Source organism: Dipteris shenzhenensis, chromosome 13 (genome assembly GCF_047967505.1).
Source record: "Dipteris shenzhenensis isolate YYH24624 ecotype China chromosome 13, Dip_SZ_1.0, whole genome shotgun sequence".
In the NCBI taxonomy this organism is placed as follows: Eukaryota; Viridiplantae; Streptophyta; class Polypodiopsida; order Gleicheniales; family Dipteridaceae; genus Dipteris; species Dipteris shenzhenensis.
In genome coordinates this window covers 54,144,240-54,171,804 of record NC_141608.1, presented here as the reverse complement: position 1 = coordinate 54,171,804, position 27,565 = coordinate 54,144,240, and the positions used below count along the sequence as shown (strand labels likewise).

The 27,565-nt window shown below is 46.9% G+C and overlaps 1 protein-coding gene across 2 annotated transcripts in view; it reads left to right on the top strand.

The window, feature by feature from the left end:
- LOC147895586 (ARM repeat superfamily protein) overlaps positions 1-27,565 on the top strand; it is a 264,407-nt gene that overhangs the window by 96,075 nt on the left and 140,767 nt on the right. For both annotated transcript variants that reach the window (XM_087383313.1, XM_087383312.1), the window contains exons 19-20: positions 7,749-8,132; positions 25,187-25,537. In XM_087383313.1, coding sequence (XP_087239439.1) covers positions 7,749-8,132; positions 25,187-25,537 — 735 coding nt within the window. The remainder of the gene's footprint in view (positions 1-7,748; positions 8,133-25,186; positions 25,538-27,565) is intronic.

The window sequence follows — 27,565 nt, the reverse complement described above, 5'->3', positions numbered from 1 at the left end:
AAGCATGACGAATGTAGCTGGAGCATTGGTGAGTCCAAAGGGCATTACCAAAAACTCATAATGACCAAACCTGCTTCTAAAAGCGGTTTTATGCACATCCTCGGCTCTAATACGGATCTGATTGTAGCCACACTTAAGATCTATCTTACTGAAAATTATGGCCCCATGTAATCCATCTAGCAAATCATCGATCCGAGCCATCGGATACCTGTGCTTGATAGTGATACTAATCAATGCTCTATAATCTATACAGAGACGAAAAGTATCATCTTTCTTCTTCTTTAATATCACTGGCGAAGCAAAAGGTGAAAAACTGGGTTGAATTTGCCCCAGCTTGAGGTATTCTTTCAGTTGTCTTCGCACCTCAGCTTCTTCTGTAAAGCTTAATCTATAGGGAGGTCTATTTACAGGTTCTGCCCTCGGGATAAGCTCAATTTTATGCTGAACAGTCCGCTCTGGAGGTAACCCATAAGGTAACTCATCCCTAAAACAATCAGAGTACTTCTCCGATATCTCTTTAGCCAACTCGGCCATTTCCCCATCTTGGGTAGTCTCAGTGCTAGCAGATGCATCATCAATCGACTCTACCGATGCTATACACAGACACAGAAACTCTTTCGGAGTCTTTCGAATTTCCATGGCTGAAATCAATGGTCCTCGAGGTAAATCCTTTTCACCTCGCAAAACATATTCTCCCCCGTTCATCTTGAACAGTCCGCTCTGGAGGTAACCCATAAGGTAACTCATCCCTAAAACAATCAGAGTACTTCTTCGATATCTCTTTAGCCAACTCGGCCATTTCCCCATCTTGGGTAGCCTTAGTGCTAGCCGATGCATCATCAATCGACTCTACCGATGCTATACACAGACACAGAAACTCTTTTGGAGTCTTCCGAATTTCCATGGCTGAAATCAATGGTCCTCGAGGTAAATCCTTTTCACCTCGCAAAACATATTCTCCCCCATTCATCTTGAACTGGTAAATATGCTTTTTCCAATCAATGGCTGGATTTTTCCAAAAATGCCAAGCCATGTCTAGGGCTATATTTGCGTGAGCAAGCCTGGTCAACTTAAAGTCCAGCTTCTCAACATAGTCCTGAATTCGAAGTTCCAACTGGGTAACCCTCTGGTCCCATACTTCAGTTGAACTTTCGTCCGCCATCTTGACTGTATAAGTAGTGAGACGGACTAGTTTTCAACTTGAGCCTCTTAATAAGCTTCGAGTTAATTACATTGTGCGTTGACGCTGAGTCAAACAATACAATCACGTCATGATTGGCTACTTGCCCTTTCATTTTAATCAACTCGGGCTTATCGAAAACCGTATACCCCGTTGCTGCGGGCTTTGAAAGGATGTTATCGGGTACACCGCTTACTAACTTAGTAACAGACACACTTAACAACAGAGGTACTAACCTTTGAGAAGGTCCCGCCAATTGCATCTGCATATGTTTCGCATTGGGACTCTCCCGCATTTCCGCGTCGCATTCAGATATTATCATATTGGGCATGCGACGGTCTTTGTTTAGTGGACAATCTTTCCACTGATGTTGCTGAAGGCAGCCAAAGCACAATCCTTCTTTTCTAGCTTTTTCTTTTTGCTCAGGGGTCAACGAGGACTTTGACCAAGCCCGGGCTGCCATTGGAGTTACTTTTCTTTTCACCCCAACGGTGGTACTTGTCTTTGCTTATCCCTCAACCGGCTTCACCTGCTTGGTTTGGCCACTTGGCTGCGAGACACTTGCCTTTGAAGTCCATTTTCTCTGAAATCCCCCTTTTCTCGGGTACTCATGCTGAGTCCCTGCCTGCACAAACCCACTAGGTCTGCCTCTGGCATCCTCATAGTTCAGGGCTATTGCAATAGATTCATCTAATGTAGTCACATATTTAGCCCGAACTTCCATTTTAATCTTGTCGTTCAGTCCATAGATATAGTCTTTCAACTGAACCGACATAGGGAGAGGGTCTGTTATTTTCATAACTCATTCCCTGAACTTGTCAGTGTACTCTGCCACCGACATATTCCTCTGGCTAAGGCTTCTGTAAGCATCCCAAGCTCGGGACTCTTCGTCAGGTGGAAGAAAGTGTTTCCTAAATTCAGCCTTAAACCCTTCCCAGGTGGTAGGGGCAACCTGATCTTTCTGTTGTTTTATCCACCACCTATCCGCTGCCTCAATAAACAGGTGAGTGGTCTCGCGGATTTTCTTTAGATCAGATCTAATTTCACAAATGGCGAAGGCTTCTTCCCACTTGTGTAACCAAACCTCGATCACATCAGAACTGCGCTCGGTCATCCGACCAGCGTACTTTTCAGGTCTATAATTGGCAATATTAGGTACCTTGACCTTCGCACATTCTGACGAGTGTATACTGGGCTCTGGCTCTACTGGAGCTTTGCCCTTTTCATTTCTAGATGGTCTAGCTGACAAGGCTTGCACCATCCCTCTAAGTTCATTTTGACCAGCGTTCACTTGAAGCTGCTGGTTCATGATCTGTTGTAAGGCATCTTCCAGCATAGAAATCCTACCCACCAGAGTAGGTGCTGTGTGGTGGGACACTTGTTGCATAGATCGCGCTCTAGAGTCACCAGGATTTACCCTGGAATCTTGTCCCTCTGCCTCCATTCTTTCAAAAGGGCAAATAGAATTTATTTATTTTTTCACTTCTTTCCGCACGCCAAAACTCCAAAAGTATATCACACTTCAAATTTCCCTTTGCTATACAGGAATAAATAGACTGCAAACTGAAAACTGAAAATTTGTATAGAAGGGAAAAAAGATTGCCCCCTGGAAGCTCCACGTAACGCAGATATCCCGATTGATTTCCCTGGTCCTAAGTTAGCTGCAGATCAGCGAGTGTTCAAGACTGCTTCACGCCTGTCTTCCGAGATTCCTACGTGAACCGTACGTCCCTGCAATATCCCGGAGTCCTGGTCCCGAATTCCTTTTCGTGATACCATGTATGAACCTGCGATGACGTCCAACAGGTGCGCCGTTCATCCACGCTACCCAAATAATCAGCAGCTTGGCTGTATCGTCGTTCTAAAGGTAACCACCCGTAATCCTTGCATGATGCCAACGGACGAGACATCCAAACTCGTGACCACCTAATAGCACACGTCGCTCGCCGTCACACGCCCAATACACCCTGCGCTCCCTTCACACGCACCTCGTATGAATCCCATCGTCCAGCCTAAGCGCTCTGATACCAAATGACACAATAAATACAAATCTCTGACTTCTTTTCGTTGAATCACGGGCACAATCACAGGCGATGGCCTCCAGATTATCCTCCCAGCCTATCTCATGGATTGCATGCACACAAGATACGTAATTCATTTTTTTCATGCCTATCCACAAGCCCACAATCCCTAGATGGTTCCCTCCTGCCACATGTCATCATTTTAGACCTTTAGCTTGGTACACCATTTACCCCTCTCTTGGGGCACAATTAAAACATTTGCCCCTTGGCATTCTTACACATTTAGGTGCACCTAGGCCTGAGCACTCAGGATCACCTAGTCGATGCCAATACACCCTCACCTAGGACCTTGGCAGTTACTTCCCTTGACCATTTAATTTACGCACATAAAATATTACAGAAGTCGGTCCTCTAAGGGAAAATGCCCACCGATCTTTCCGAGGTCATGCTATCTCGGCTAGAGCATAACATTAACCATCTCAAAGGGACTGCATGTAGAATTCAGCGGATTGATGCAGCCTTGCTAGTGGATTGGATGGAGACAGATGACATGCCTATCACTTGCTCCACTTGGATGGCCACATTCTCTAGTACGGGCATTCCACTTCAGGTTATTGCAGTTCGAGTGCGCATGAGGATGCCCTAGTTTTTTATGTGCTTTTGAGAGGCAGCTGTCGAGATCTTCAGATCACATCCTGCTAGAGAGAGCATTTCAGCCGGTTAGGATTGTAGGCTATGTGGAGATCGGTTTAGACTTTCAGTGGTACTTGTATTCTGACTCTCTTCTCATTTCCCCGGGATCTTGGAGACTAAGGCTTTATGGAGGTGTACCCATAAAGTTCCTGCAATGGGACCCACGAGAGCGGGACGAAGGGCACTGATAGAGGAGCCTCCCCTTCTTTTGTAACACGGTTCGTAATGCCAGGATATTTCAGCCCGGCTGTAGAAAGAAAGAAAGAAAGTTTATTAAAGTCTTCGGAAGACCGATGGGTCTATGAGACTGTGAAGCCCTGGTACAATCAAGCTGTGAGGGTGGAGCTACTAAACGAGCATCCACACCAATGCATAATGTAAAAGTAACGCAGAATGACAGTTCTAAGTATTAAGTACAACATAGTCATGTCGGTGATCGAACTAAAATCAGTCACATCATCATCATCATCATCATCCTCATGAGGACATCATAGGTGGACGAGGCACTGGAGGTAGGAAATCAGTGATAGTGCTGTCAGCTACTCGAGGGTGCGGTTTTGTGACGACTCGTGGTCATAGCTCTACGCCTGACAAGGGCTATAGTAACCCTTGTCGGACGGGCTCCGATGGTGAACATGGAGGTGATATCCTCGAGTGTAATCTGTGCGTCTACCCTCTGTCTGAGCTGTCAAGTCACTGGCTTGGAGTCGCGATCATGTCGAGGTCTTGTCTTTGCGGGGTCTAGGAGATCTGGTTGAAAGCGTTATAGTGCTCTGGGAGGGGTTTGCCAAGGAAGAAGTCTGCTCTTGTCTCCGTGATCGAAGTATCCTCTCGCGGTGCCTAACTACCTCATGAATGAAGCTTGCCAAGCATCTCTGATTTGGATAGGAGAGGAATCGGACAGGGCCCCATAACTCTTTCTGAAGAGACAGTAAAAATGCCCGCGGATCTCCATCTCATAATAGATGGGACACCTGAAGATGAAGGCTCCTTTGTCTCAACCTCCTGCATATTGCATAATGTGCATAAGTGCCTCTCCCTAGGTAGACCCTCTGCCTTGCCGCTCTCTCTATACGAAGTCTATGTGAAGAGACCCGGAATTGCCCAATAGAGATCCTCAATGAGTGGGGTAAGTGGATCCGCATGTACCCTGGTGGATCAATGAAACCCTCATTTGTGATATGTAAGTAGTGATCTCTGTAGAAGCTAAGCTTCACTGGGAGTTCGCTCGGTGCCAACCAGGTCCGGAATGTGTGTAGCTGTAAGACATCCTCACAGATCACCTGGTTGACATTGTGTGACATGAGGGGGGAGAAAGGAGCATCCAAATTGTACTGGAAGGGAGGGAGTTCGTCCATGTGGAGTCCCAACCTCTCAAACCATCTCTTTGTGTGTGCATACCAGCATCTCTGGTCACCTCCTGCTGAGAGTGTGATAGAGAAAGACAATGCCAACCATGGCAGCGTCCTGCGTCCGGAAGGGTAGTCCCCATACTCTCTGACTTGGTACAGATATGTGATAATCTGAAATGCAGCATCTAGCTGTAGTGGTGATGACCCAAACTCAGCTTGTATGATCTGGTGAGGAATTGATGGCTTACTGCAAATCATGCGTGATAGCATGAGCACCTGTAGTCGCTCCACCTGTGCCCGCTCCGGATAGATCTAGCTCCCAAAACAAGGGCTGCCATACATGCCCCGTTGGGCGGACCAAGGAGTCAAACAGCAGCCCCTTGGTCTGTGGATCCTGGAAGTGTGAGCGGAAGCACTGCCTCTCTAGAGATTGGAGGCCCTCCAAAGCTCTTCATTGGGATGCCTTTTATATTTTGCTAGATCTGCAGAAAAGTTTTTGGAGGAGACTCCGGAAATCCCATGAGAATAGGAAAATCCTCTCTTTTCCAGGCTTTCTATTCATGGTGGGATTGTAGTGAAGCTGTAAAGATCTAGGTTCGGGGCTGATCCTACTTGCCTCCGTTACCATGTTACTGTGGAAACTATTCAACATTGTTCATGGGATTGCAGATAGGCAGGGTTTATATGGAAGGGGGTTTATATGATTTTTGGCTCAGTTGCTTGGCTTTCAGTTTGGCCTCATGTCTTCTTTGAGTGGCATGAGTCATCATGGGCTTTATCTATCAGATGACACTTGATTGAGACATGTTCTTTGGACAATGTTCCTAGCTCACCCTTCAAGGCTGTGCATATCTCGGGGGACTCTTGTTGGGAGATACTAGTGAGTATATCAGCATGGCATATATGTAGAGCCAGGTTCACAGTGGCATTGGATGGATCTCAAGTTCACCCCTAGCCAGTATATGGACAGACAATATACATACACTGATGGTCGTCTAGATGGGCATGCAGGGGTCCTCTAGGGCAGCTTAAGCTAGGAGGGCTGCTTTCCTTTGGGAACAGAAGGACTCCCCCTTCTTCTTTGAGTCTTTTACAGGGTTGAGATTGCATTTTCAGCCTCAACCTTTGTTATTTTGTAACTCTTCTTGAGGAGTTTTTTCTTCATACATGCCATGATGTATTACCGCATTGAGCTTGCTCTGGCGGGTTTTATTTATACCTAATGGAAGTCTGTTTTGCACAAAAAAGGAAAAAGAAAAAGAAGTAGAACTTCCATGGGAGCACCCGGGGTGATGGGCACCATGTCAACTAAGCAGGTTGGGAATAATGGAAAGGGCGTTGAAGGAGAGGAGGTGGGAATAAAGCTCACTGCTGGTTGTAATATCTACTAAAGAGTCCTATAAGGAGTCGTTTCGGACAAGTCACCCCAAGAGAACTAAGGCTTTCTATTATGAGTAAGAACCCACAGACGAAGCATGGAAGAGGATCAGCTTTCTTTGAGGCGTAAAGCTACAATACTTCGTTCTGACTAAAATAAGCAGCGAGAGCACTTGGTTCTCCTTGAAAAGTTCTATAGAGCGGATAGTCCAATGCAAGGGCTGACAAGACAATATTTACAATTCATAGTCAGCTGTTTCAAAGGATGGCCTAGTCACAAGACATCCACTGGCCGGACTCGAAATCTCACCTTTGGTCGATGTCAGACCTGCATAGTGGACTCAGAAGCCCAAGGATTGGTTATGGTGAGGCAAGAAACCGAAGGGTTGGACAACACTTGTATTTAGTGGGGCTTAGAGGGTTTGAGTCTAGGTTTATTCATAGGCCTAGACATTAACGAAGAGGTGCAAAGGGGAGCCCATGAGAGGGCTTTTATGGTAAGGTCCATTGTGGGGACACATAGCTCCAAGTGAAGAGGCCGATTAGCCAGTGTTGGGTTCAGGGGTGACTCGAGAGAGATCTAGCTTGTGAAAGGTTCTTGAGGAGAGATCATGAAGGGGATGCAAAACACAAGATAGAGCTAACTCTCGGGAGAGTCAATGGCTGGGTGATAATAGAATTGAGAGCCCTCCTTTCTAGTTGACGCACTATATAGGGTTTCGTTCCTCATAGAAATTTAAGTCGACACTGTTTAAGAAGTTTAGAGCCTTTGGTTTACGTTGTCTTCCATTAAACTACATACTGCACGTGTGCCAATAAAATGCTTTTTTTGGATGCCACAAAGAGAAGATGTATATCATTATCTAGGAATCCACATACAAAGCAAAGTTCACTGACAGCATATTAATCTTGGCTTGAGGGAGCTTGTAGCCATTATACTTTAACTACTTATATTTCTTTAAAAAAACAAATCCCTCCTTGTTCTTTTAAGATTGGGCAAGACTTTTTAAGGCAACTTAGTGCATGATTTTTTCTTACCTTCAATGAGCGTTATTGTTTATTTGTGATATAAGGTATTTCTTTATTTGTTTGTCTTAACATCTATGTTTTTCTTTGGAAAATCAGGTTCCAATTCAAACATTCAAGCTCGTGATTTCAACCCTAGTTGAACAGGGAAGGTCAGGGAGTCCTGGAATCTTAGGATCTGTAGCTGAAGCAATTGGGCATGTTGGCCTTCGTGGCCCCCTGCCCATCATCGAGGCTTGGGACCAAGATGGAAATGATGGTCATGCAAAATCTGTAGTGGATGCTGCCCTTGTAACTGCACCAGCAGTGGAAAACATACATTCAACGTCTGTAACACAGCTATTTAATGATATTATTTCCTCAAAAGAGACTAAATCAGTTCAGAAAGCTGTTCTTGCATATGGTCACTTGTGTCATGGAAATCCAGACAAAGGACTTCTGAAGGAAGCTCTTGATACCCTTTTTGGATTGAGCAGATCAAAGGTAAGCATATCTTTTTCTGTCTATCTGTTCAGCTTCTTGGTGTTCCCTGCTTTCCTGATCTGTATAGTTTATAAAATGCGTCTTTGCATTCATTCTCATGAATTGAACTTGAAAGGTTTTGTGCTATTGAAGATAAGCAGATATTGCTGTGTCATCTTTGCTTTGTTAAAAAAAAAAGAATTTGACTGTAATTAATGTCATGATTTTGAGCTTAGGATGTGGCTTTGAATTTTGTTCAGGAGCCCATGCGATTATGAGTAGTCTTTATAATGCATTGTATCAAGCATCCATGATGCGTCGTAGCAATATTCAATGATTAATTGGTTTTACAATTCTTCATTATATCAGGGTGAAAATTCAACTTTTTGCTCTGTTGCCACATATCCCCTTGTATGAGCCTTGTAGGCTAGATTTAGTATTTTTAGTATAGTTAGTATTGTTGGTCCTATCTAGGGTTAGTACAGTTAGTATTGTTACTCCTATCTAGGGTTAGGACGCTTAGTCCTAAGATAGGCCATATCGCATATGGTTGTACTAGTACTCTCACTCATTATGTTCGTGCACTACATTTGAGCTGTTTCGTCATCCTTGCTCTCCAATCAGTTCTGGTATCGGAGCTTGATTCCTCTCTACCCCATGTTTTCTTCCAGTCGGCATTCTAGTGGAAGGTGCTGCTGTTGCTGCCGTCGCCTGTGTTCAGAGAAGCTTCTCTACATTTGTTGTTGAAATCAGCAGCCAGTCATCTGCAGTAGCAGTCATTGATTTATAGCTGTCACCTTCCATCATTGGGTAATGGATTCTTCCCAGGCTGTCATCATTTCTGGCTGGACGATTTGTTGCCACTTCTAGTGTATTTGCCTTGCTGTGGCAGGTGTTCGCCGCTACCTCTGGCAGGACATGTGACACACTGGTAGTCTATTACTGTTAGCAGGCATCACCAGTTTCAGGGGGGAATCCACACATTTAACAGAGCTTTCATTGCTGCTGTTTTAGTCGTCATCGCTTAAGAACCGGCCTTAATGGTTGGGGTCTATTGCTAGCTTCTTGGTTCACGCACACCCTTATGTTGGAGTTACCAAGCTTTGCTGTAGTCGCCTAATGGAGGGCCATGGGCTAGCTATCTTGGCACGTTTGATGACTCGTTATAGACAACAGTACCTCATTTTATTGTCATGTCAGACCAACACACAGATGGCTCTCACACTGATTGTTTATTATCCTCTACGATTGGGGATATCGTACCTATATTCTCTCGTCCTTGCATAGCAACCGTGCCTTAGGGTGCCAAGTGATCGGCAAAGGTACTTAAGCTAGCTTGGCAGCATCACATGGCTTACCATATTTCACACAGATTTTACTTTGGTATGATGGTATTGACCACCCAGTTCAGAGTAAGGCGGGGTTACGAGTGATGGTTGGCCCTTGTGTGTCGCAAGCTAATTGAGAAGTCACTATCACACAGGAGGCGTTAGATAGTTGGACTTGCTCTTTGCAGAATTGCAGTGGAGGGGGGATCGGTCTACTCCTTGCAAGTTGGGTCTCACACTCTTTGCTCTAAAGGGAGGTGTTGGAGATAGCGAAGTAGTGTGTTGATGTGATGTGTTGGAGATATCATAGCCAAATAGTGTGTAGTACTAGGAGATCTAGTACTAGCCCTTGTGTGAGTCACACCGGGTTCGTAATCATCATCAAGAGCCTCATCCTTATCAACCGTCCAATCTATGTTAGGCATGGCGGCGTTGACATGTGCTAAGGTGTTGCTGAAAGAGGAGTCCTCTTCGTACCATCCTTCAAGGAGTCCCCCTATTCTAATAGTCAAAGCATTATCACGCCTAGCTTCATGTTCTTTAATCTCTCCCTGAATGTCAGCCTTATTTGCCTTTGCATCATAGTCCACAACCACTTCCTTCTTAGCGGTGTCTCTACTTCAATGTGAACTAGATCTTTGACTATAGCAGGGAGGTAGGAGGGGCAGCCTTGCAAGATTTTACAACCTCATTGATGATTGCCCGCTTGTCAGGTCCTTCTAGAACCTGAATTCTAGCTACTACATCGCATCTTTAACTCTCTTACGTGCTCTTGTAGATTAAAAATCTGTTCATGGTGCCCAATGATGGGTTGGCAGTCCAAACCTCCTCGTAGATATGTATGTGTGTGTATCGGGTCCTGCTATTTGAGTCGTTAGGGTTGAGGGGGGGGAATTCGAGGAGAGGCTCGGCCATTCCGTGCTGGCCATGTGTGTTGCAACCCCCTGGCTGAGCTAACCCCCCAATTGGGTTAACCTCTGTCGAGACTAGGTTAGGTTAGGTTAGCGTTTTCGGGGAGACTGCTGTCAACGAAGTTGGAAGGGGGGGTCAAGTGTCCTGGCTGCTGTCGGAGATGCTGGCTGCCTGCTTGTCACAAGTCCTTCTAGAACCTGAATTCTAGCTACTGCATTCACCAGTTGCATCTTTAACTGTCTTACGTGCTCTTGTAGATAAAAAATATGTTCATGGTGCCCGATGATGGGTGTATCGGGTCTTGCTGTTTAAGTCGTTAGGGTTGAGGGGGGGGGGACTTTGAGGAGAGGCTCGGCCATTCCGTGCTGGCCATGTCTGTTGCTACCCCCTGGCTGAGCTAACCCCCCAGTTGGGTTAACCTCTGTCGAGGTTAGGTTAGGGTTTTTGGCAGGGCTACTGTCGACGAAGTTGGAAGAGAGGGTCGAGTGTCCTCGCTGCTGTTGGAGGCAGCTGGCTGCACATGACAACGGCGGCACTGTTGATGCAACTGGCGGCGGCTACTGCTAGCGAAGGCGGTGATTGTTGGTGCTGCTGGCAACAACTACTGCTGGCGAGAGGGTTGGCAAGGGTGTTGGAAGAGGGCTGGCGACGGGGTGGCTGAGGGCCAACTGAGGCTGGGCAGCGGCGGCTAGGGCTTGCAAGGACTGGCAACTGGCTAGGCTGGCGGCGGCTAGGCTATGTGACGAGAAGAAGAGAAAGGCGACTGACTACGTAGAGACGGATGAGAGCAGCAGCAGGTCAATGGAGAGAGAGAGAGAGAGAGAGAGAGAGAGAGAGAGAGAGAGAGAGAAAGAAAGAAAGAAAGTGTATTATTGTCCACTAAAGGCCAAAATGGGCCCATGGGACATCAAGAACTCTGCATACAAGATAGCACAAAATCAACGTGCCACAAAGAAGAGGCATCGTCAAATATCATCTAAGTGCTACGCAATACAATGCAAGTGAAAGTACATAATGTCAAATCTGAGCCTAAAAACAAAGTAAACTAGATGCAAGGAAACCGCCCCTGGGTGCAAAATGGGGGGATGAGTACAATATGCCAATGCAAAGATACAAGTCCAGGTGTCACGGAGTCTGAGAACCAAAATAATACTGGAAATTCTGTCCATCGACTCTGCCTCCTGCTATGAGAGTACAAATCTGAGCAAAGGTGAGGTGAGCGGCTGGTGGGGCAAGATCTCCGTGAGTAAGTCTCCTCCGAAAAGCTGCCATCATCCTGGATCGTCTGGAGATGAAGTGACGAGTACGTCCCCTATGTAACAAGATCCTGCGGCGTCTACGAACCATCTCATATGTACATCCACAGGGTGGAGGCATGTGTCCTGTGTGAGCTCTGACCTCCTCGTGCTCCTCCTGGTCTCTGTCCTCTGGTATAGCGTGTGCCTGAGCTCTATCAGGCTGGGCTCTATCATGCTCCGGTCTGTGCTGATGGTCTCTGAGGTAGTCTCGTCAAAGCATAGTGGCCTCCCTGACATAAAGAGCTAGGCAATGCTGATCCTCGTAGTCCATCACTCGTGAGAGAGGTCCAAAGCCATCCGTGAAGAGACAGTGGAATCTACCTCTGAGCTCATAATATAGCGGGCATCTGCAAATGAAGTGCTCCTCTGGCTCCACCTCTCCCATGGTGCAACAAGGGCAGATCCTGGTCTCTCGGCCTGGTCGCCGTCCATCCTCCATGCGTCGCATCCTACTAGCCTCTATCTCAAGCTGATGCAAAGAGACTCTAAGCTGGCCAAGGGCAATCCTCAGTGAGTGGGACATGTGGATACCTGTATAGCCTGGTGGAATGACAAATCCATCCTCTGAGATCCGAAGGAAGTGGTCACGATATGTGGCCATCTTCGTCGGAAGCTGCGTGGGATAAATCCAAGTGCGATACGTATGAAGCTGCAGCAAGTCTGCTCTCGTGACCTGGCTAAGCTCGTGGCGAGTCAACTCGAGATGAGGGGCATCTATGCTGTATTGGAAAGGAGGCAGTCTATCCATGTCTAGTCCAAGAGATGTGAGCCACCTAGTGAGTCTGAAGTACCAGCAGTATCGGGCCCCAGATTGTGCCAACTCCATAGAAGATACAAGTGCTAACCATGGCAACCGAGCTCTGCCTGCTGCTGAGTCTCCAAATTCCCTAACCCTATGCAAATACATGACCGACTGAAACGCTGCATCCAATGCAAGGGGAGTAGCTCCAAACTCTGCTAGCATGATCTCGTGCGGAACTGTAGCCTTGGCCCTAATGAGCCGAGAGAACATGATGATCTGTAACCTCTCTACTCGTCTCCAATCTGCAGCGCCGAGGTCTCCTGCCCAGAAAGGAGCTGCATACATCGCAGCTGGTCTCACCAATGTATCAAAAAGCAAGGATTTCGTATCGGGATGCTGAAAGTGGGACTGAAAACACTGACGCTCAAGATGAGCCAACGAAGCATACCCTTTACTAATCCTATCTCGTGCTGCATATGTCATGGTGAAAACCGGTCCCCTGAAAACTGCCCCCAAATAAGTGTACTCTCTAACAAGCTCAATGGGCTGTCCGTCATAAGTGAAGCAAAACTCATCCGTGCTGTAAATACGATCAGAGGTGTTGAAAACCATAACCTTGGTCTTGCCAAGGTTTACGGTCAACCCCCTGTCCTGGCAAAACCTGTGGAGTGCCTCAATATGTGCGTGGAGGCCCTGAGCAGTAGAGGAAGTGAGAACCACATCGTCCGCATACAGGAGGATAGGAATGGAGGATCCTGAGAGAGTAGAGCCCACACCGCCTGTCATCTGTATAAACATCTCTAGCTCATCAATATATAATCCAAAGAGAGTAGGAGAGAGCTGGCAACCCTGCTTCACCCCAATCGTGCTGCATACCTCCTCTGAGAGCCCCTCACGTGTCCGAACCCGACCAGTGACCCTCTCATACAAAGCCATGATAGCCCATTGTATCTCTCCACTGAAGCCCATCTGGCTAATTCCTGAAACAATCTGAATCCCGGAACTGTGTCAAATGCCTTCCTGAAGTCCACGAAGCAACAATAAAGCCGTTGCCTTCGTGACTTCGCCTCCTCTACCAGTGCCCTGAGTGTGAGGATGTGGTCAAGTGTCGAATGATCCCTGCGAAATCCAGCCTGCCCTCTGGCTCTGAGTCCTGTCATCTCGGCATGGTCATTTATACAGCTTTCCAAAACTGATGCATAGATCTTGGCCATAACGTGGCCAATCCTGATGGTCCTGTGATTCGACGGCTCCATAGGGTCCCTCGACTTGTGGATAGGTACTATGGTATTGCCTAACCAGGACTGTGGTAGGCCTGTACAAACAGACTCATTGAAGAGACGGGAAAGAACAAAATCTAAGGCATCAATCCCATGGATTACATACTCCGCTTGCAATCCATCATGATCCTTAGCTCTCCCGTTCTTCAATCGGTGGACTGCTGCACGGACACTCTCTGGTGTGAAGAGACTAGATGAAGCTGGCCTAGGGGAATGGGATAAATCGATGGCTGGCTGGTCTGGAACATCGTATAGAGCTGAAGTGTATGCAAACCAGACACGTGGATCTGTGAGGGGGCTCTGAGACTTCGAGCGGAGGACTTTTCTCCAGAATTCCTTGGAGTCACAGCTGAAAAGCAAGCTTCTCAGCTCCTCATTCCGGGCTAGAAATTGGCGTTTCTTGCGCCTAACCAACCACTTGTAGTCTCTCTTGGTTTCGGCAAGGAGGGGAGACTTCTCCTTGGTCTCAAGGTGAAGTTTCCTGCGGAGTTCCTTACACTCCTCGTCATACCAACCGTTGCAAGGAACAAGACCAACCGGTGGGGGACTAGACGAATGACATGTGGCAGGGAACGACATGTGAGCGGCAGAAACGAGTGAAGTATGTACAAGTTCCCACGGGTCCTGCGTGGATGGTAGAGCATCTAATAGATGAGGACGGAGTAGGCAGCTGAGGTTCTGGCTATATACATCATCGAACTGGTGGTTGAAACGAACCTCGTAATAGGGTTGGCGGTCATGATAACGAGGGGGGGTGGGTCATGGGAGACATTAGTCAAAGTAAAGTGGATGAGTGCATGGTCGGCAGAGGGCATGAAGGGGCTAACAGTAAGGCTATGGATGGAAGGGACTAGAGTCGGGGAGCTATGATGTAGTCGATCACGCTAGTACCACGCCCAGAAGCAGAAGAGAATGTAGGCATGGAAGACTGTGGCCACCTGGACAAGCCGTTATAAATGACCATACTGTGCGAGGTGAGGAGCTCCAGTAACTGACGTCCCTGATCTGTGGGTTGTACTGTGCAGTCTGATGAAGTCCGACCGAGACTATCATCGTGAAATGCTGGGAGTATGACCGGATCCTCCATGAAGTCATAAGTGAGGGCCTGTCTGTCTGAGGTCCTCGCGTTGAAGTCTCCTAAAAGGATGACTTCTCCGCGATGTGAAAAATCTGCAATGTCCGCTGAGAGATCCTCAAATATGGACTGGCCTGGTCCAGTGGAAGAATAGATCGACTGCGCCGGGGGGAAGTAGCAAACTGCAATAAAAAGATCTCGCTGAGGGGCTCTGCGGCAGATGCGTACCCACAAGAATCGGGCATGTGAATCCGCTCTCTCCACTGTGATGATCCGATCGAGATGCTCTCTGTACAAAATGGCCACTCCTCTAGATCCTCTCACTCCAAATGTTCGAGTGTGCTGCCTGAAGGCAGATCTCCATGTATACCCTGTCACTCGTGGCAAAGGTCTCTCTGGACTCTTGTGTGTCTCCGTGAAAAAGATGATATCTCTCCCAAAGAATGCCCCCCGTAGATTGCCTGGCTGTGCTGTAAAAGAACCATTGCAGTTCCATACAGCGATGCGTAGACTATCTGACGGGTGGTGTGTCCCATGGGCCGTATCCCGTCAAGCGGTTGTAGCAGGAGGTGGAGGTGGGGCTATATCTGCTGGTCTGTCATCTCTAAGCACTGTGGGAGCACGCCTCAAGGTGCCTGTGATGAGTCTGCCATCCCTGATCACTGCCCACTTGCCCTGAGCTCGGGCTGCATCTCTCTGAGGCATGAGCGCCTTGCGCTCCTCAACCTGTATCTGAGTCAGATCCTCGTCCATGGAAATCTGTGGGTGGTCTCTGAGTGTCCCTCTCCTCCTGAGGGCAGCTAGACGTGCCTGGGCATCTCTGAATCTGATAATGAGGGGCTGCTCTCTAGTACGATCCCTCCCGACTCTATATGATCCTACTATGCCATGATCCTGTACTCCCAGTGTCTGAGAGACAAAGGTCACAGCCTGTGTCATCGTGGACTCTGTCGCCGAGGGCAAGATACCACGAATGCGAATGTTGAGGGCCTTTGTAGCCCTCTGCTGTGACTCGGCCAATGTAGCTGATACAGTCGATCTCTGCGGCTGTGATGGCTGACGGCGGACGACATCCACCCACTCTGTGGCTCTCTGGACCTCTGTCTGAAGGGAGGTCAAACGCTCCTCAACCGCTGCTACTGCTGTAGTGGGAGATGTGTCTATGTGCTGAACGCGAGTCTCGATCTGCTGCACTCGCTCTGTGTGTCCATGAATCTCTCCAGCAAGAGTCCTATGAGTTGCCTGTAAGACCTGAAGATCTGTCCTAATAGACAAGATCTCCTGATCCTGCTATGTCACTCGATCAGCAAGAGTTGCAACCTGAGCTGTAAGTAGAGCAATGGTCTCGTCTCTCCTGTGAAGCATCTGAAGGGCAGCTCGGAGATGGGTCTCAAAGTGCTGAAGCTCTGGTAGGATGTGGCGGCAAGGACAAACAGCACAAGGCATGGAAGGAGAAAGAAAGGGAGAAATGGGGGAAACCGGTAAGGTGGGTAGCGGGGATGAAGGAGAAGGCTGGAAAGGGGGAGAGAAAGCGGGTACCGGGGATGGAGAGGAGGGGATGGGTAAAGTCTGTAGAGAGGATGAGGAGGAGGGAGCCTCTGGCAAAGTAGGTAAAATAGGCAACAAAGGGGGGAAAGAGGTGACAGAGGGCTGTGAGAGGGGGAGCAAAAAGGGTGGAGAAGGGGTAGGAGAAGAAGGAACCTGAGAGGGGAGGGGTGAAAAAAATTGCGGGTACAAAGTAGCTATGGGCGGAAGATGAGATAATGGAGCTGAAACCGGTGTACCTGCGACTGGGAGTGCGGCAAGTGCGGGCACTGCGCTGGGCGGAAGATGAGATAGTGGAGCTGAAACCGGTGTACCTGCGACTGGGAGTGCGGCAAGTGCAGGCACTGCGCTGTCCTTTGAAGAAGATGCAAGTCCTCTTCTACTATAGTGCAGCATATCGGTCGTGGCGGCCATTGAGAGAGAGAGAGAGAGAGAGAGAGAGAGAGAGAGAGTCTATTAACGTCCACTGGAGACCAAAAGGTCTATGGGATAGCAAGAAACCCTCTACATCATCTGCTTTAGGGAGGCTTACCAGGCCCTTCCAGCATGTGAAGTCGAGCCTTTACTTCTACCAGTTCCAATGGTAACTTTCTCATTGCTTGCTGTAGATAAAAAATCTGATCCTATTGCCCAAGGATGGGTCATTTTGAGCCTTCTTGTTGGTAATTCCGTGCATAAGGAGAGGGTGTCATGGCTGCAGCTGTAGATTACCAAGTCCTGATGGAGGTTGAAGGAGTTGAAGGGGACTTGGAGGAGAGGGTAGGCCAGTCCATAATTGGCTTTCTGTTGAACGCCCTAGCTGAACCTAACCCCCGGGTTGGGTTGGGGGTGTCTGTGGAAAAAAAAAAGACAATGTTTCCAAATGAACCAAGGAAGAACCTATGTGCTGATCCTACCTAGTGCAGGAAACAGTAGCCAAAAACAATATCCTGTGTGAAATATGGTAAACCATGGGATGTTGCCAAGCTAGCTTAAGTACCAAGGAAGAACCTATGTGCTGCTCCTACCTAGTACAGAAAACAGTAGCCAAAAGCAATATCATTCATTTTTGGGGGACAACCCAGGGTAGAGTACCTCTTATGACTTCAAAAACATTCAGTTTAGAAGCACAACTCAAGGCTGAGAACCTTTATTGACTCAACCAAAAACACATTTGCTTGCCTTCACTCACCGCAAAAGCACACCTACTTTTCACAAGAAGATGTTATGAAAACAGTTGGACGTCCTAATCTCATTGGCCTCCCAAAAAATTTTGTTCCAGATGATGCACTCTCAGATAAATCGTCTAGTTGTCAGGAATGAGATCTGGGAACAGTAGCCCATGGCATATGCTCATGACCGCTAAGATCTTGTACGAACTATCCGAAAGGCTAATCAACCGACTAGTGAATGTTGGCAGCAACTGTTATGCAGTTCGTATGCCAAGTATCCACATCTAGGGATTAGTATTTTTGCAAAGCATCCCTACAGTAACAGCACTGCCCCTTGCCTCCTTGTACCTTAATCTTTCCCTGAGGACTACACAACGAGGGAGAAAGGTGGCAGATGTACCCGCATGCGAAGGTGAGTAAATATGCAAATAGCCTCTGGTTGGTATTCTCATCAGAATGCATAGCTTTGGGAACTTGTTGGCAACTTTTGGGTAGACTCAGATGCCCTGACACTTGCTTGACATGCATGAACCTTCCCTAGTAGATGTAGAACTGGCATCATAGATCCGGAGATGCGGAGCTGAGCCTTATAGGGAAAGTCTATAGTCTGCAGTCTTAGCCAAGATTAGAGCTCTTGCAAGCTTCTTTTGTAGGGAAAGCTTAAGTCAGCAGTCTGGAAGCTTCTTTGTGGCAACTTACGAGAGGCCTTTTTTGATCAGGACATCGTCTTCTTTACAGAGACCCATGAGAGCCCAGAGAGAGGCTTGCCGCAGGTGACAGGGTATGCCTGGGAGTCTGTCTTTCGACAGCAGACTGGATGATCAGGAGGAGTCAGAGGATCTGGCGGTGTGGCAGTTCTTTATAGAGAGCATCTCAGATCGATATTCACAGTCGTGAGGAGAGACCATCGGGCCAGATATCTTTGGGTACGGATCAGGAGACCCCCCCTGAGAGACTTGTTTATTGCAGTATGCTACTTTCCCCCGAGACAGTCTCGTTATGCCTCAGATGGACCAGGACAGTCACCTTTTGAGGATTTGTCAGCCGATGTATTGGAGTACTCACGCCGCGGAGAGGTCATCCTTTCAGGAGATTTCAACGCGAGGACATCAGACAGACAGGCAGAGATTTTGGACTTTGCTGAGGATCCAGTCTTAGTTCCAGCTGCCCCAGATGAGAGTTTTCCACGCTTATCTTCAGATAGAGGGGTAGAGGTGACAGATCAGGGACATCGCCTATTGGAGCTTCTCTCATCGCATGGCAAGGTCATTTATAATGGACTTCGACAGTGGCCGCATTCATCCACAGCCACATGTTTTCCCTTCGCGGGTGGTGGTACGAGCGTCATTGATTACGTCTTGGGTCCCCCGACTTTAATCCCTTTTGTACATAACCTCACAGTCGACCCTCTTATGCCTTCAGCCGATCATGAACGTCTGCACTTTATTCTTACCCAGATTCCTCATGCCCCCCCTTCTAGACATCATGAGCGTCAGCCATACTATGAGGTTCATTTTGACCACCAGTTCGATGATATTTATAGCTAGCACCTGAGTAGTCTTCTCCGTCCGCACCTTCTCGATGCCCTACCCTCCACACAGGATCGGTGGGACCTTGTACATACCTCCATCATCTCGGCAGTCCACAAGTCCTTCCCCATCACTTGCCACACATCCGGTCCTCCACCAGTCGGTCTTGTGCCTTGTAATGGATGGTATGATGAGGAGTGTAAAGAACTCCGCAGGAAGCTTCGCCTTGAGACACAGGAGAAGTCTCCCCTCCTCATTGAGACCAAGAAGAGTTACAAGCGTTTGGTGCGACGCAAAAAGCGCCAATTTCTAGCCCGGAATGAGGAGGAGCTGAGAAGTTTACTTTTCAGCTATGATTCCAAGGAATTCTGGAAGAAATTCCTTCGCTTGAAATCTCAAACTCCTCTTACAGACCCGCAAGTTTGGCTTGCCTATACTTCCACTTTATATGATATTCCAGACCAGCCACAGATCGACTTATCCCATGTGCCTAGACCCACCTCCTCTGCCTTATTCTCATCCAGTAGTGTCCGAGCAGCAGTTCATCGTTTGAAGACTGGGAGAGCTAAGGACCATGATGGATTGCAAGCGGAGTATGTAATCCATGGGACTGATGCCTTAGCTACAGTCCTCTCCCGTCTTTTTAACGAGTCCATTTGTACAGGTCTTCCACCTAGTTGGCTTGAAAATACTATACTACCCATACACAAGTCGGGGGATCCTTTGGAGGCGTCGAACTACAGGACCATTATGATTGGCCATGTCATGGCCAAGATTTATGCGACCATTCTAGAAGGACATATAAATGACCATGTCGAGGCGACAGGTATGAGAGCTAGAGGGCAGGCAGGATTTCGTGCAGAGTACTCGACTCTAGATCATATCTTCACACTCAGGGCTTTGATTGAGGAGGCGAAGTCACGTAAGCAACGGCTCTATTGTTGCTTCGTGGACTTCAGAAAGGCATTTGACACTGTGCGGCGTTTCAGACTCTTCCAGCGACTTCGTGACTTGGGATTCAGTGGGGAGATTCAATGGGCGATCATGGCCTTGTATGAGAGAGTCACAGGTAGAGTCAGGACACGGGCGGGGCTGTCGGGGGAAGTACGCAGTACGATAGGGGTGAAGCAGGGGTGTCCTTTGTCTCCGACACTCTTTGGTCTCTATATCGATGAGTTAGAGATGTACATACAGACGATGGGTGGTACAGGTTCTTTACTGGCAGGATCCACGATACCGATTCTCCTCTATGCAGATGACGTGGTTCTTATTTCTTCCTCCCAGCAGGGTTTATAGGCACATCTCCATGCACTCCACAGCTTTTGTCAGGACAGAGGGTTGTCTGTAAACCTTGGGAAGACCAAAGTCATGGTCTTCAACACGTCATACCAGGTTTATAGGAGAGGCGAGTCATTTGATGGGCAGGAGGTGGAGCTAGTCATGGAGTATACATATTTGGGCGCCACATTTAGAGGTCCAGTCTTCACCAAGACGCATGCAGCACGAGATAGGATCAATAGAGGGTATGCCGCCTTGGCTCTTCTCGAAAGGCAGTGTGCACTGTCACATTTTCAGCATCCCGACACAAGTCCTTACTTTTCGATACGCTGGTGAGACCTGCAGCCATGTATGCTAGCCCCTTTTGGGCAGGAGATCTCAGTGTTGCAGATTGGAGACGAGTAGAGAGGTTACAGATCATCATGTTCTCCAGATTGATCAGAGCGAAGCCCACGGTACCGCATCAGATTACGCTCGCAGAGTTCGGAGCTACACCCCTAGGGCTAGATGCAGCATTTCAGTCAGTTACATACTTGCATAGGATCAGGGCGCTCGGAGACTCAGCAGCAGGCAGAGCACGATTACCGTGGCTAGCACTGACATCCTCGCAGATGTTAGCGGAGAGAGGTCATACTTTTTGTTGGTACCACACACTCTCCACATGGCTCACCTCGTTGGGCTTGGATATGGGTAGGCTGCCACCATTTCGATACAGCATAGATGCCCCTCGCCTCCCTCTCACTCGACATGAGCTCAGTCAGGTTATCAGGGCAGATTTGTCGCAGCTACACACGTTTCGCACTTGGGTTCATCCCACGGAGCTTCCTACGAAGATGGCCACATATCGTGACCATTTTCTCAGGATTTCAGAGGATGGCTTCATCATATCCCCAGGATATATCGGCGTTCATATGTCGCACTCACTCAGGATTGCCTTGGGCCAGCTCAGGGTATCTTCCCACAGATTAGACGTTGAGGCCGGCAGGATGCGTCGTACAGCTACCGGACATAGACCCAGGCGAGAGACTAGGATATGCCCTTGTTGCACTATGGGGGAGGTGGAGACTGAGGATTCACTGTTTATTTGGGCACGGATTTGGACCTCTGTCTCGGATTATGGAGTATGTCACCAGATACAGAGAGAGATTCCTCAGAGAGCACCGTCGCATCCCTGCCAGAGACCTGGTTATTCATGAGGAGCAGGACAAGGCACAGGACCATGAGCACAAAGATAGCCCATCTTGCCAGAGAGCACCGATGGTTCCATCCCGAGGATGTACATATGACATGATCCGGCAGCACCGCAGGATGATCTTACACAGAGGCCGTACCCGTCGCTTTATTTCTAGACGACGGAGGATGATGGCAGATTTTCGGAGGAGATTGCTCCATGGAGACTTGGCACCGCCAGCAGCCCACTTGACACTCGCCCAGATCTTCACACTCATGGCAGGAGGCATGGTCGATGGCCATGACTTCCATCATTTCTTTGGATCACAGACCCCTTAGGGAAGACGATGTTCCTCATATTTCATATTTTACATTTTGTATCTAGGCATTTTTGGTACTCTATTTCATTTCATTTTGTATCTAGGATTTTTGTAGCCATTTTTGGCATCTTAGCTGTATTACGATGAGGCCACCTAGTTGGCGCATCGTTGATGATGTATTTCCCTTTGGGATGATTTTGTGTCCCATAGGCCATGTATGGCCTTCCGTGGACCTTTAATAAAATTTCTTTCTTTCTTTCTTTCTCTCTCTCTCAGTCACATTTTCAGCATCTCGACACGAAGTCCTCACTTTTCGATACATTGGTGAGACCTGCAGCCATGTATGCTAGCCCCTTTTGGGCAGGAGATCTCAGTGTTGCAGATCGGAGACGAGTAGAGAGGTTACAGATCATCATGTTCTCCAGATTGATCAGTGCGAAGCCCACGGTACCGCATCAGATTACGTTCGCAGAGTTCGGAGCTACACCCCTAGCGCTAGATGCAGCATTTCAGTCAATTACATACTTGCATAGGATCAGGACGCTCGAAGACTCAGCAGCAGGCAGAGCACGATTACCGTGGCTAGCACTGACATCCTCGCAGATGTTAGCGGAGAGAGGTCATACTTTTTGTTGGTACCACACACTCTCCACATGGCTCACCTCGCTAGGCTTGGATATGGATAGGCTGCTACCATTTCGATACAGCATAGATGCCCCTCGCCTCCCTCTCACTCGACATGAGCTCAGCCAGGTTATCAGGGCCGATTTGTTGCAGCTACACACGTTTCGCACTTGGGTTCATCCCACGAAGCTTCCTACGAAGATGGCCACATATCGTGACCATTTTCTCAGGATTTCAGAGGATGGCTTCATCATATCCCCAGGATATATCGGCGTTCATATGTCGCACTCACTCAGGATTGCCTTGGGCCAGCTCAGGGTATCTTCCCACAGATTAGACGTTGAGGCCGGCAGGATGCGTCGTACAGCTACCGGACATAGACCCAGGCGAAAGACTAGGATATGCCCTTGTTGCACTATGGGGGAGGTGGAGACTGAGGAGCACTTTGTTTGCAGATGCCCTTTATATTATGAGATCCGTGGCAGATTTCACTGTTTATTTGGGCACGGATTTGGACCTCTCTCTCGGATTATGGAGTATGAGGATCAGTATTGCTTAGCGTTGTTCATCAGGGAGATCACCAGATACAGAGAGAGATTCCTCAGAGAGCACCGTCGCATCCCTGCCAGAGACCTGGTTATTCATGAGGAGCAGGACGAGGCGCAGGACCATGAGCACAGAGATAGCCCATCTTGCCAGAGAGCACCGATGGTTCCACCCCGAGGATGTACATATGACATGATCCGGCAGCACCGCAGGATGATCTTACACAGAGGCCGTACCCATCGCTTTATTTCTAGACGACGGAGGATGATGGCAGATTTTCGGAGGAGATTGCTCCATGGAGACTTGGCACCGCCAGCAGCCGACTTGACACTTGCCCAGATCTTCACACTCATGGAAGGAGGCATGGTCGATGGCCATGACTTCCATCATTTCTTTGGATCACAGACCCCTTAGGGAAGACGATGTTCCTCATATTTCATATTTTACATTTTGTATCGAGGCATTTTTGGTACTCTATTTCATTTCATTTTGTATCTAGGATTTTTGTAGCCATTTTTGGCATCTTAGCTGTATTACGATGAGGCCACCTAGTTGGTGCATCGTTGATGATGTATTCTCCTTTCGGATGATTTTGTGTCCCATAGGCCATGTATGGCCTTCCGTGGACCTTTAATAAAATTTCTTTCTTTCTTTCTTTCTCAGAGTCTTTGCTATGTTTGAATACTTGTTTCTTATTCAAGGAAATCAGATCGCTGCTGCACTGCAATGAAGGCTTTGGTTTCTTTATTCTTATCAGATGACAAGCATCACCAATGGCTCTTTTGTTGTTTTGCAAGAGTTATGGGAGGCTTACAATTGAACGCTACTCATTAATGCAATATTGACCTTATGAAAATCGGAAGGGTCGTTTTAGGAAGTATGGCCTAGGAATCATGTAAGAAATGCCTACCTGGTTTTTTGAAACACAAAATGGTATGTGGGAATTTTTTCACAGCCAGGCTATTGCGGTCTCTACAAAACAGTGGGCAGGAGACCTTGAGGGAAGGCACTGTCTGTTTGTTTTTCTTATTGAGATGATAAACATCTAGAACATACCTTTTGTGTTTTGCAAAGGGTTATGGGTAGCTTACCCATGAGTGCTACTTCATAATGCAATATTGGATACAGGAAACTCTGAAACCTCATTTTTGAGAACTTCAGACCAGGAATCAATTATGAAATGCCTATCCAGTTTCCAAATTTCTACAAGCTAAACTGTCTGTTGGCTGTTTCTACAAAATGCTGGGCAGGAACCTTGGAGGGAGGAATTCTGTTTCAGTCAGCTAGTAACTTGAACCTTTTATACATACATCCTCTCCCCTGTCAAGCCATCCAACAAAAGGTTGTTTGCCATGACATTGCAACTGAGATGGGATTCTCAAAAGCTATTGATTTCAAGAAATACATTAAAATTCTCTTGCTCCTATTTTTATATAAACTATTCCAAAAATGGGATTCCGCTTTTGGGTCTGATGACCAAAATGGACTTCCGCCTCCATCATCCCTCTTAGATTGATATTCCAAAATTTTGTTGCTTTTTATCCTCTGAATGCGAAGAGCCATGAATTGATTTGATTTCTGTAGAGGCTACGCACCAATTCCATAATTATCGATCAAGTCTCAAATTGAATGCCTTAAACACGTCATGAATAACAGGAGTGCTCCTGTTGAAACTGTTGTGTGACAGGGACATGAAGGAAATTTGGGTGTCAAAGGAACAACCTTGGGTGGCATTAAAGCTGTGTGCTTTGAAGGGCTTGCTGTTATCACTTAAAGATTTGATGCTGTAATCTATGATATGTCTGGTTACCTACAGTTTGTATGTCGTTCTTCTTTTCCTGTTTGCTAATTAATACCTGGTATATATATCGATCCATGTTCTATTTGGATGGAAAGTGCTTGCATTCTAATACCGGAAGGGATGATCTAGCCTTTTGAGTAAATTTGGTATGGGAGATGTGGGGCATTGGAGTAACTCATATGGTATATTGACCTTCATGAGACACAGAAGGTTGTTGTCTTGTGTATCTTAAATTCTTATAAATTGTCCTTTAAATCGTTACTGACTACCATTGGGCTTACCTTTGTTCTTCCTTGCTAAAACAAAATGTTTGGATCCTGGATGACAAGCTCCTTTGTGTACCCTGTGAGGATGTCACAATTCTGCAATATCTTTGTTTCATTAAGTGGGAACTTGAGGTTTAGTTGCCTGGGTTTGTATGTAACATTATAATTTAATGTTATTTTGTTCGATCTTGATTTATATGATATTTTCAGGTGGAGGATGTTCTATTTTCTGTAGGAGAGGCACTCTGTTTTATATGGGGTGGTTTGCCAGTCACTGCAGATGAGATACTCAGATCAGATTTCGTCTCTCTTTCTAGTACTTCGAATTTCCTGGCTGATCATGCTCAGATACATGATAAAGAGATGGAAGTTTTACCATCTGGTGTAGGATCAAATGAAAACCAAACAACAGCAAGGGAAGTGATCGTGCGTAAACTATTTGATGAGCTTCTTTTCAGCAGTAGAAAGGAAGAACGCTGTGCAGGTGCTGTGTGGCTGGTATCAATAATTACATATTGCGGCCGTCATCCTCATGTACAGAAAATGCTCTCCGAGATCCAGGTTAGTGGCAATGGTAATAAAATTTTGAGTGAGCTACTTGGATTATTCAGGCATACTCTTTGAAGGAAGGGAAATGAAGTGTGCTTTGCCCCTTTCTCTGGACCTGTTAGGATATTAGGGGTGAAGGGACGAAGGACATCTTTGCCTGCAACTCTAATTGTGGTGGGGAGCTAGATCATATGAGGTAGAAAATACGAGGAAGGACTTTGGCTTCACAAAATGAATGAGAAATTCGAAAGTTTACTGCTTTAGCACTCATAAATACTAAAGTGTTTGCAAGATAAAGATATTGCTCAACACGGTCCTCACACAGGACTCCCATACCATATAATTGAAGGCCTTTTGAAACAATTTAGACCTATTCCTTACATTACATTGCCAAAAGAGATGAGGCACAGTCTCTCTCGGAGCCAGACATCTGCGACAAATAGAGGAAGCAATATGTCGTCATGCCAAGAGCTGTCCATGAGAAAGAGCACCCAACAAAACTCTTCACAAGAAAACCTGCTGACGGAGAGGAATCTTAGAATGCCAAATCTTTCTCAAACGTTTCTGCCACCATTTCATAGGACGATTAAGATGCCAAAGGTTATTTGCCTTTTGCGAGATAAATGGTGGAGGAAGTAGAACTTTATAAAGAGAAGAGAGAGTAATATATGCAAACTGTAGAGAACGGCATGACAAGCCCACAAAAGAAAGCGCCCAGTCTTGAAGACGATCCTATAGATGCAATGGAGGAACCGGCTGAAAAGGTTGGAGCATCAAAGTAGTCTTATGCCAAAGTGGATGATAATGCATTCCAAGGCCAAATTTGGCAGTGGCCAAAGGAAAAGTAAGGGGAAATCCAGCATCATCAACAACATCTTGAGTCAAACGAATCCCCTTGAGACTCTGAAAATACGAACGTCGAGGCTCCTGCAAAGCCAAAGGAAGGGCGAACACTCTAGACCAATGTGTACTGTCAGCTCTGAAAGAGTTGCCCTGCAAGGAATCACTGCCATGCCAATCCAAGTGGGAAAGGATATGTTTCCAATCCATTAACAAATGGGAAACCAAAGGACAGCCAAGGATTTTGCCTGTCACAGAACCAAAAAGAAACTCCCATTGGGAAAGCTGCCAATGACCGAAAGCTGGAGATTCAACATGCAAGAGTAAATGACAAAGCATGGCAGCCCATGGTTGAGAATAGCATAAACTGCAGAATGAGTTTCCCCTTATGGGCAAGAATGTGCAGATGGATATTGAGAATATTAAGACCTCCATGCATCTTTGGAGAACAAAGCTGATGTACTTGAAGCAAACGCAAGCTTTTTTGGCCATGGCGAGAACATCAGAAGATCTCTAGAACCTCAGACATAAAAGAGGCAAGATCAGCCTTGCTGAACATAATAAGAGCCAAGTAGAATTGAATATACGCTATTAGAATAGATTGCACAATTTGAAGATGAACATGCAGAGGCCAAGTCGCCAATTTCCAGTACTCCAGCTTTTTCTTGAGAGCTGCAAGAATCCAATCAGATTGTTGACAAGGAGAAAGTGTCCAACTCAAAGGATAGCCAAGATGACGAACCAATTGAGTTGGTGGGATGATTTTTGCAAAGGCAACAATTTTGATTTACATGATGACCAGTAGCTAAACCATATAAAGAAAGAGCTTGCATTAGCTCAGTAAGATCTTGCTCTGTATTGCGGGGAGTGAAAAAAGAATCATTTGCATAGATATCCCCAGAAAGAATGCAAGCAGTTTGACGGTCACTATAAAGTCAGTATGTGATATGCTGCAATTTTTGCCCAAATCCCAAAGCATGCATTGTCTGAGAGATGAAGTCCCATTGAACAGTATCAAAAGCCTTGGCAATATCAACTTGCAATAAAAGAGGGATGGGATGGCCTCACAGTGGAATTTTTTCTTGAATACTAGGATCTTCTCAAGCCCATTTTTTCTTGAATACTGGAACCTCAGACATAAAAGAGGCAAGATCAGCCTTGCTGAACATAATAAGAGGCAAGTAGAATTGAATATACGCT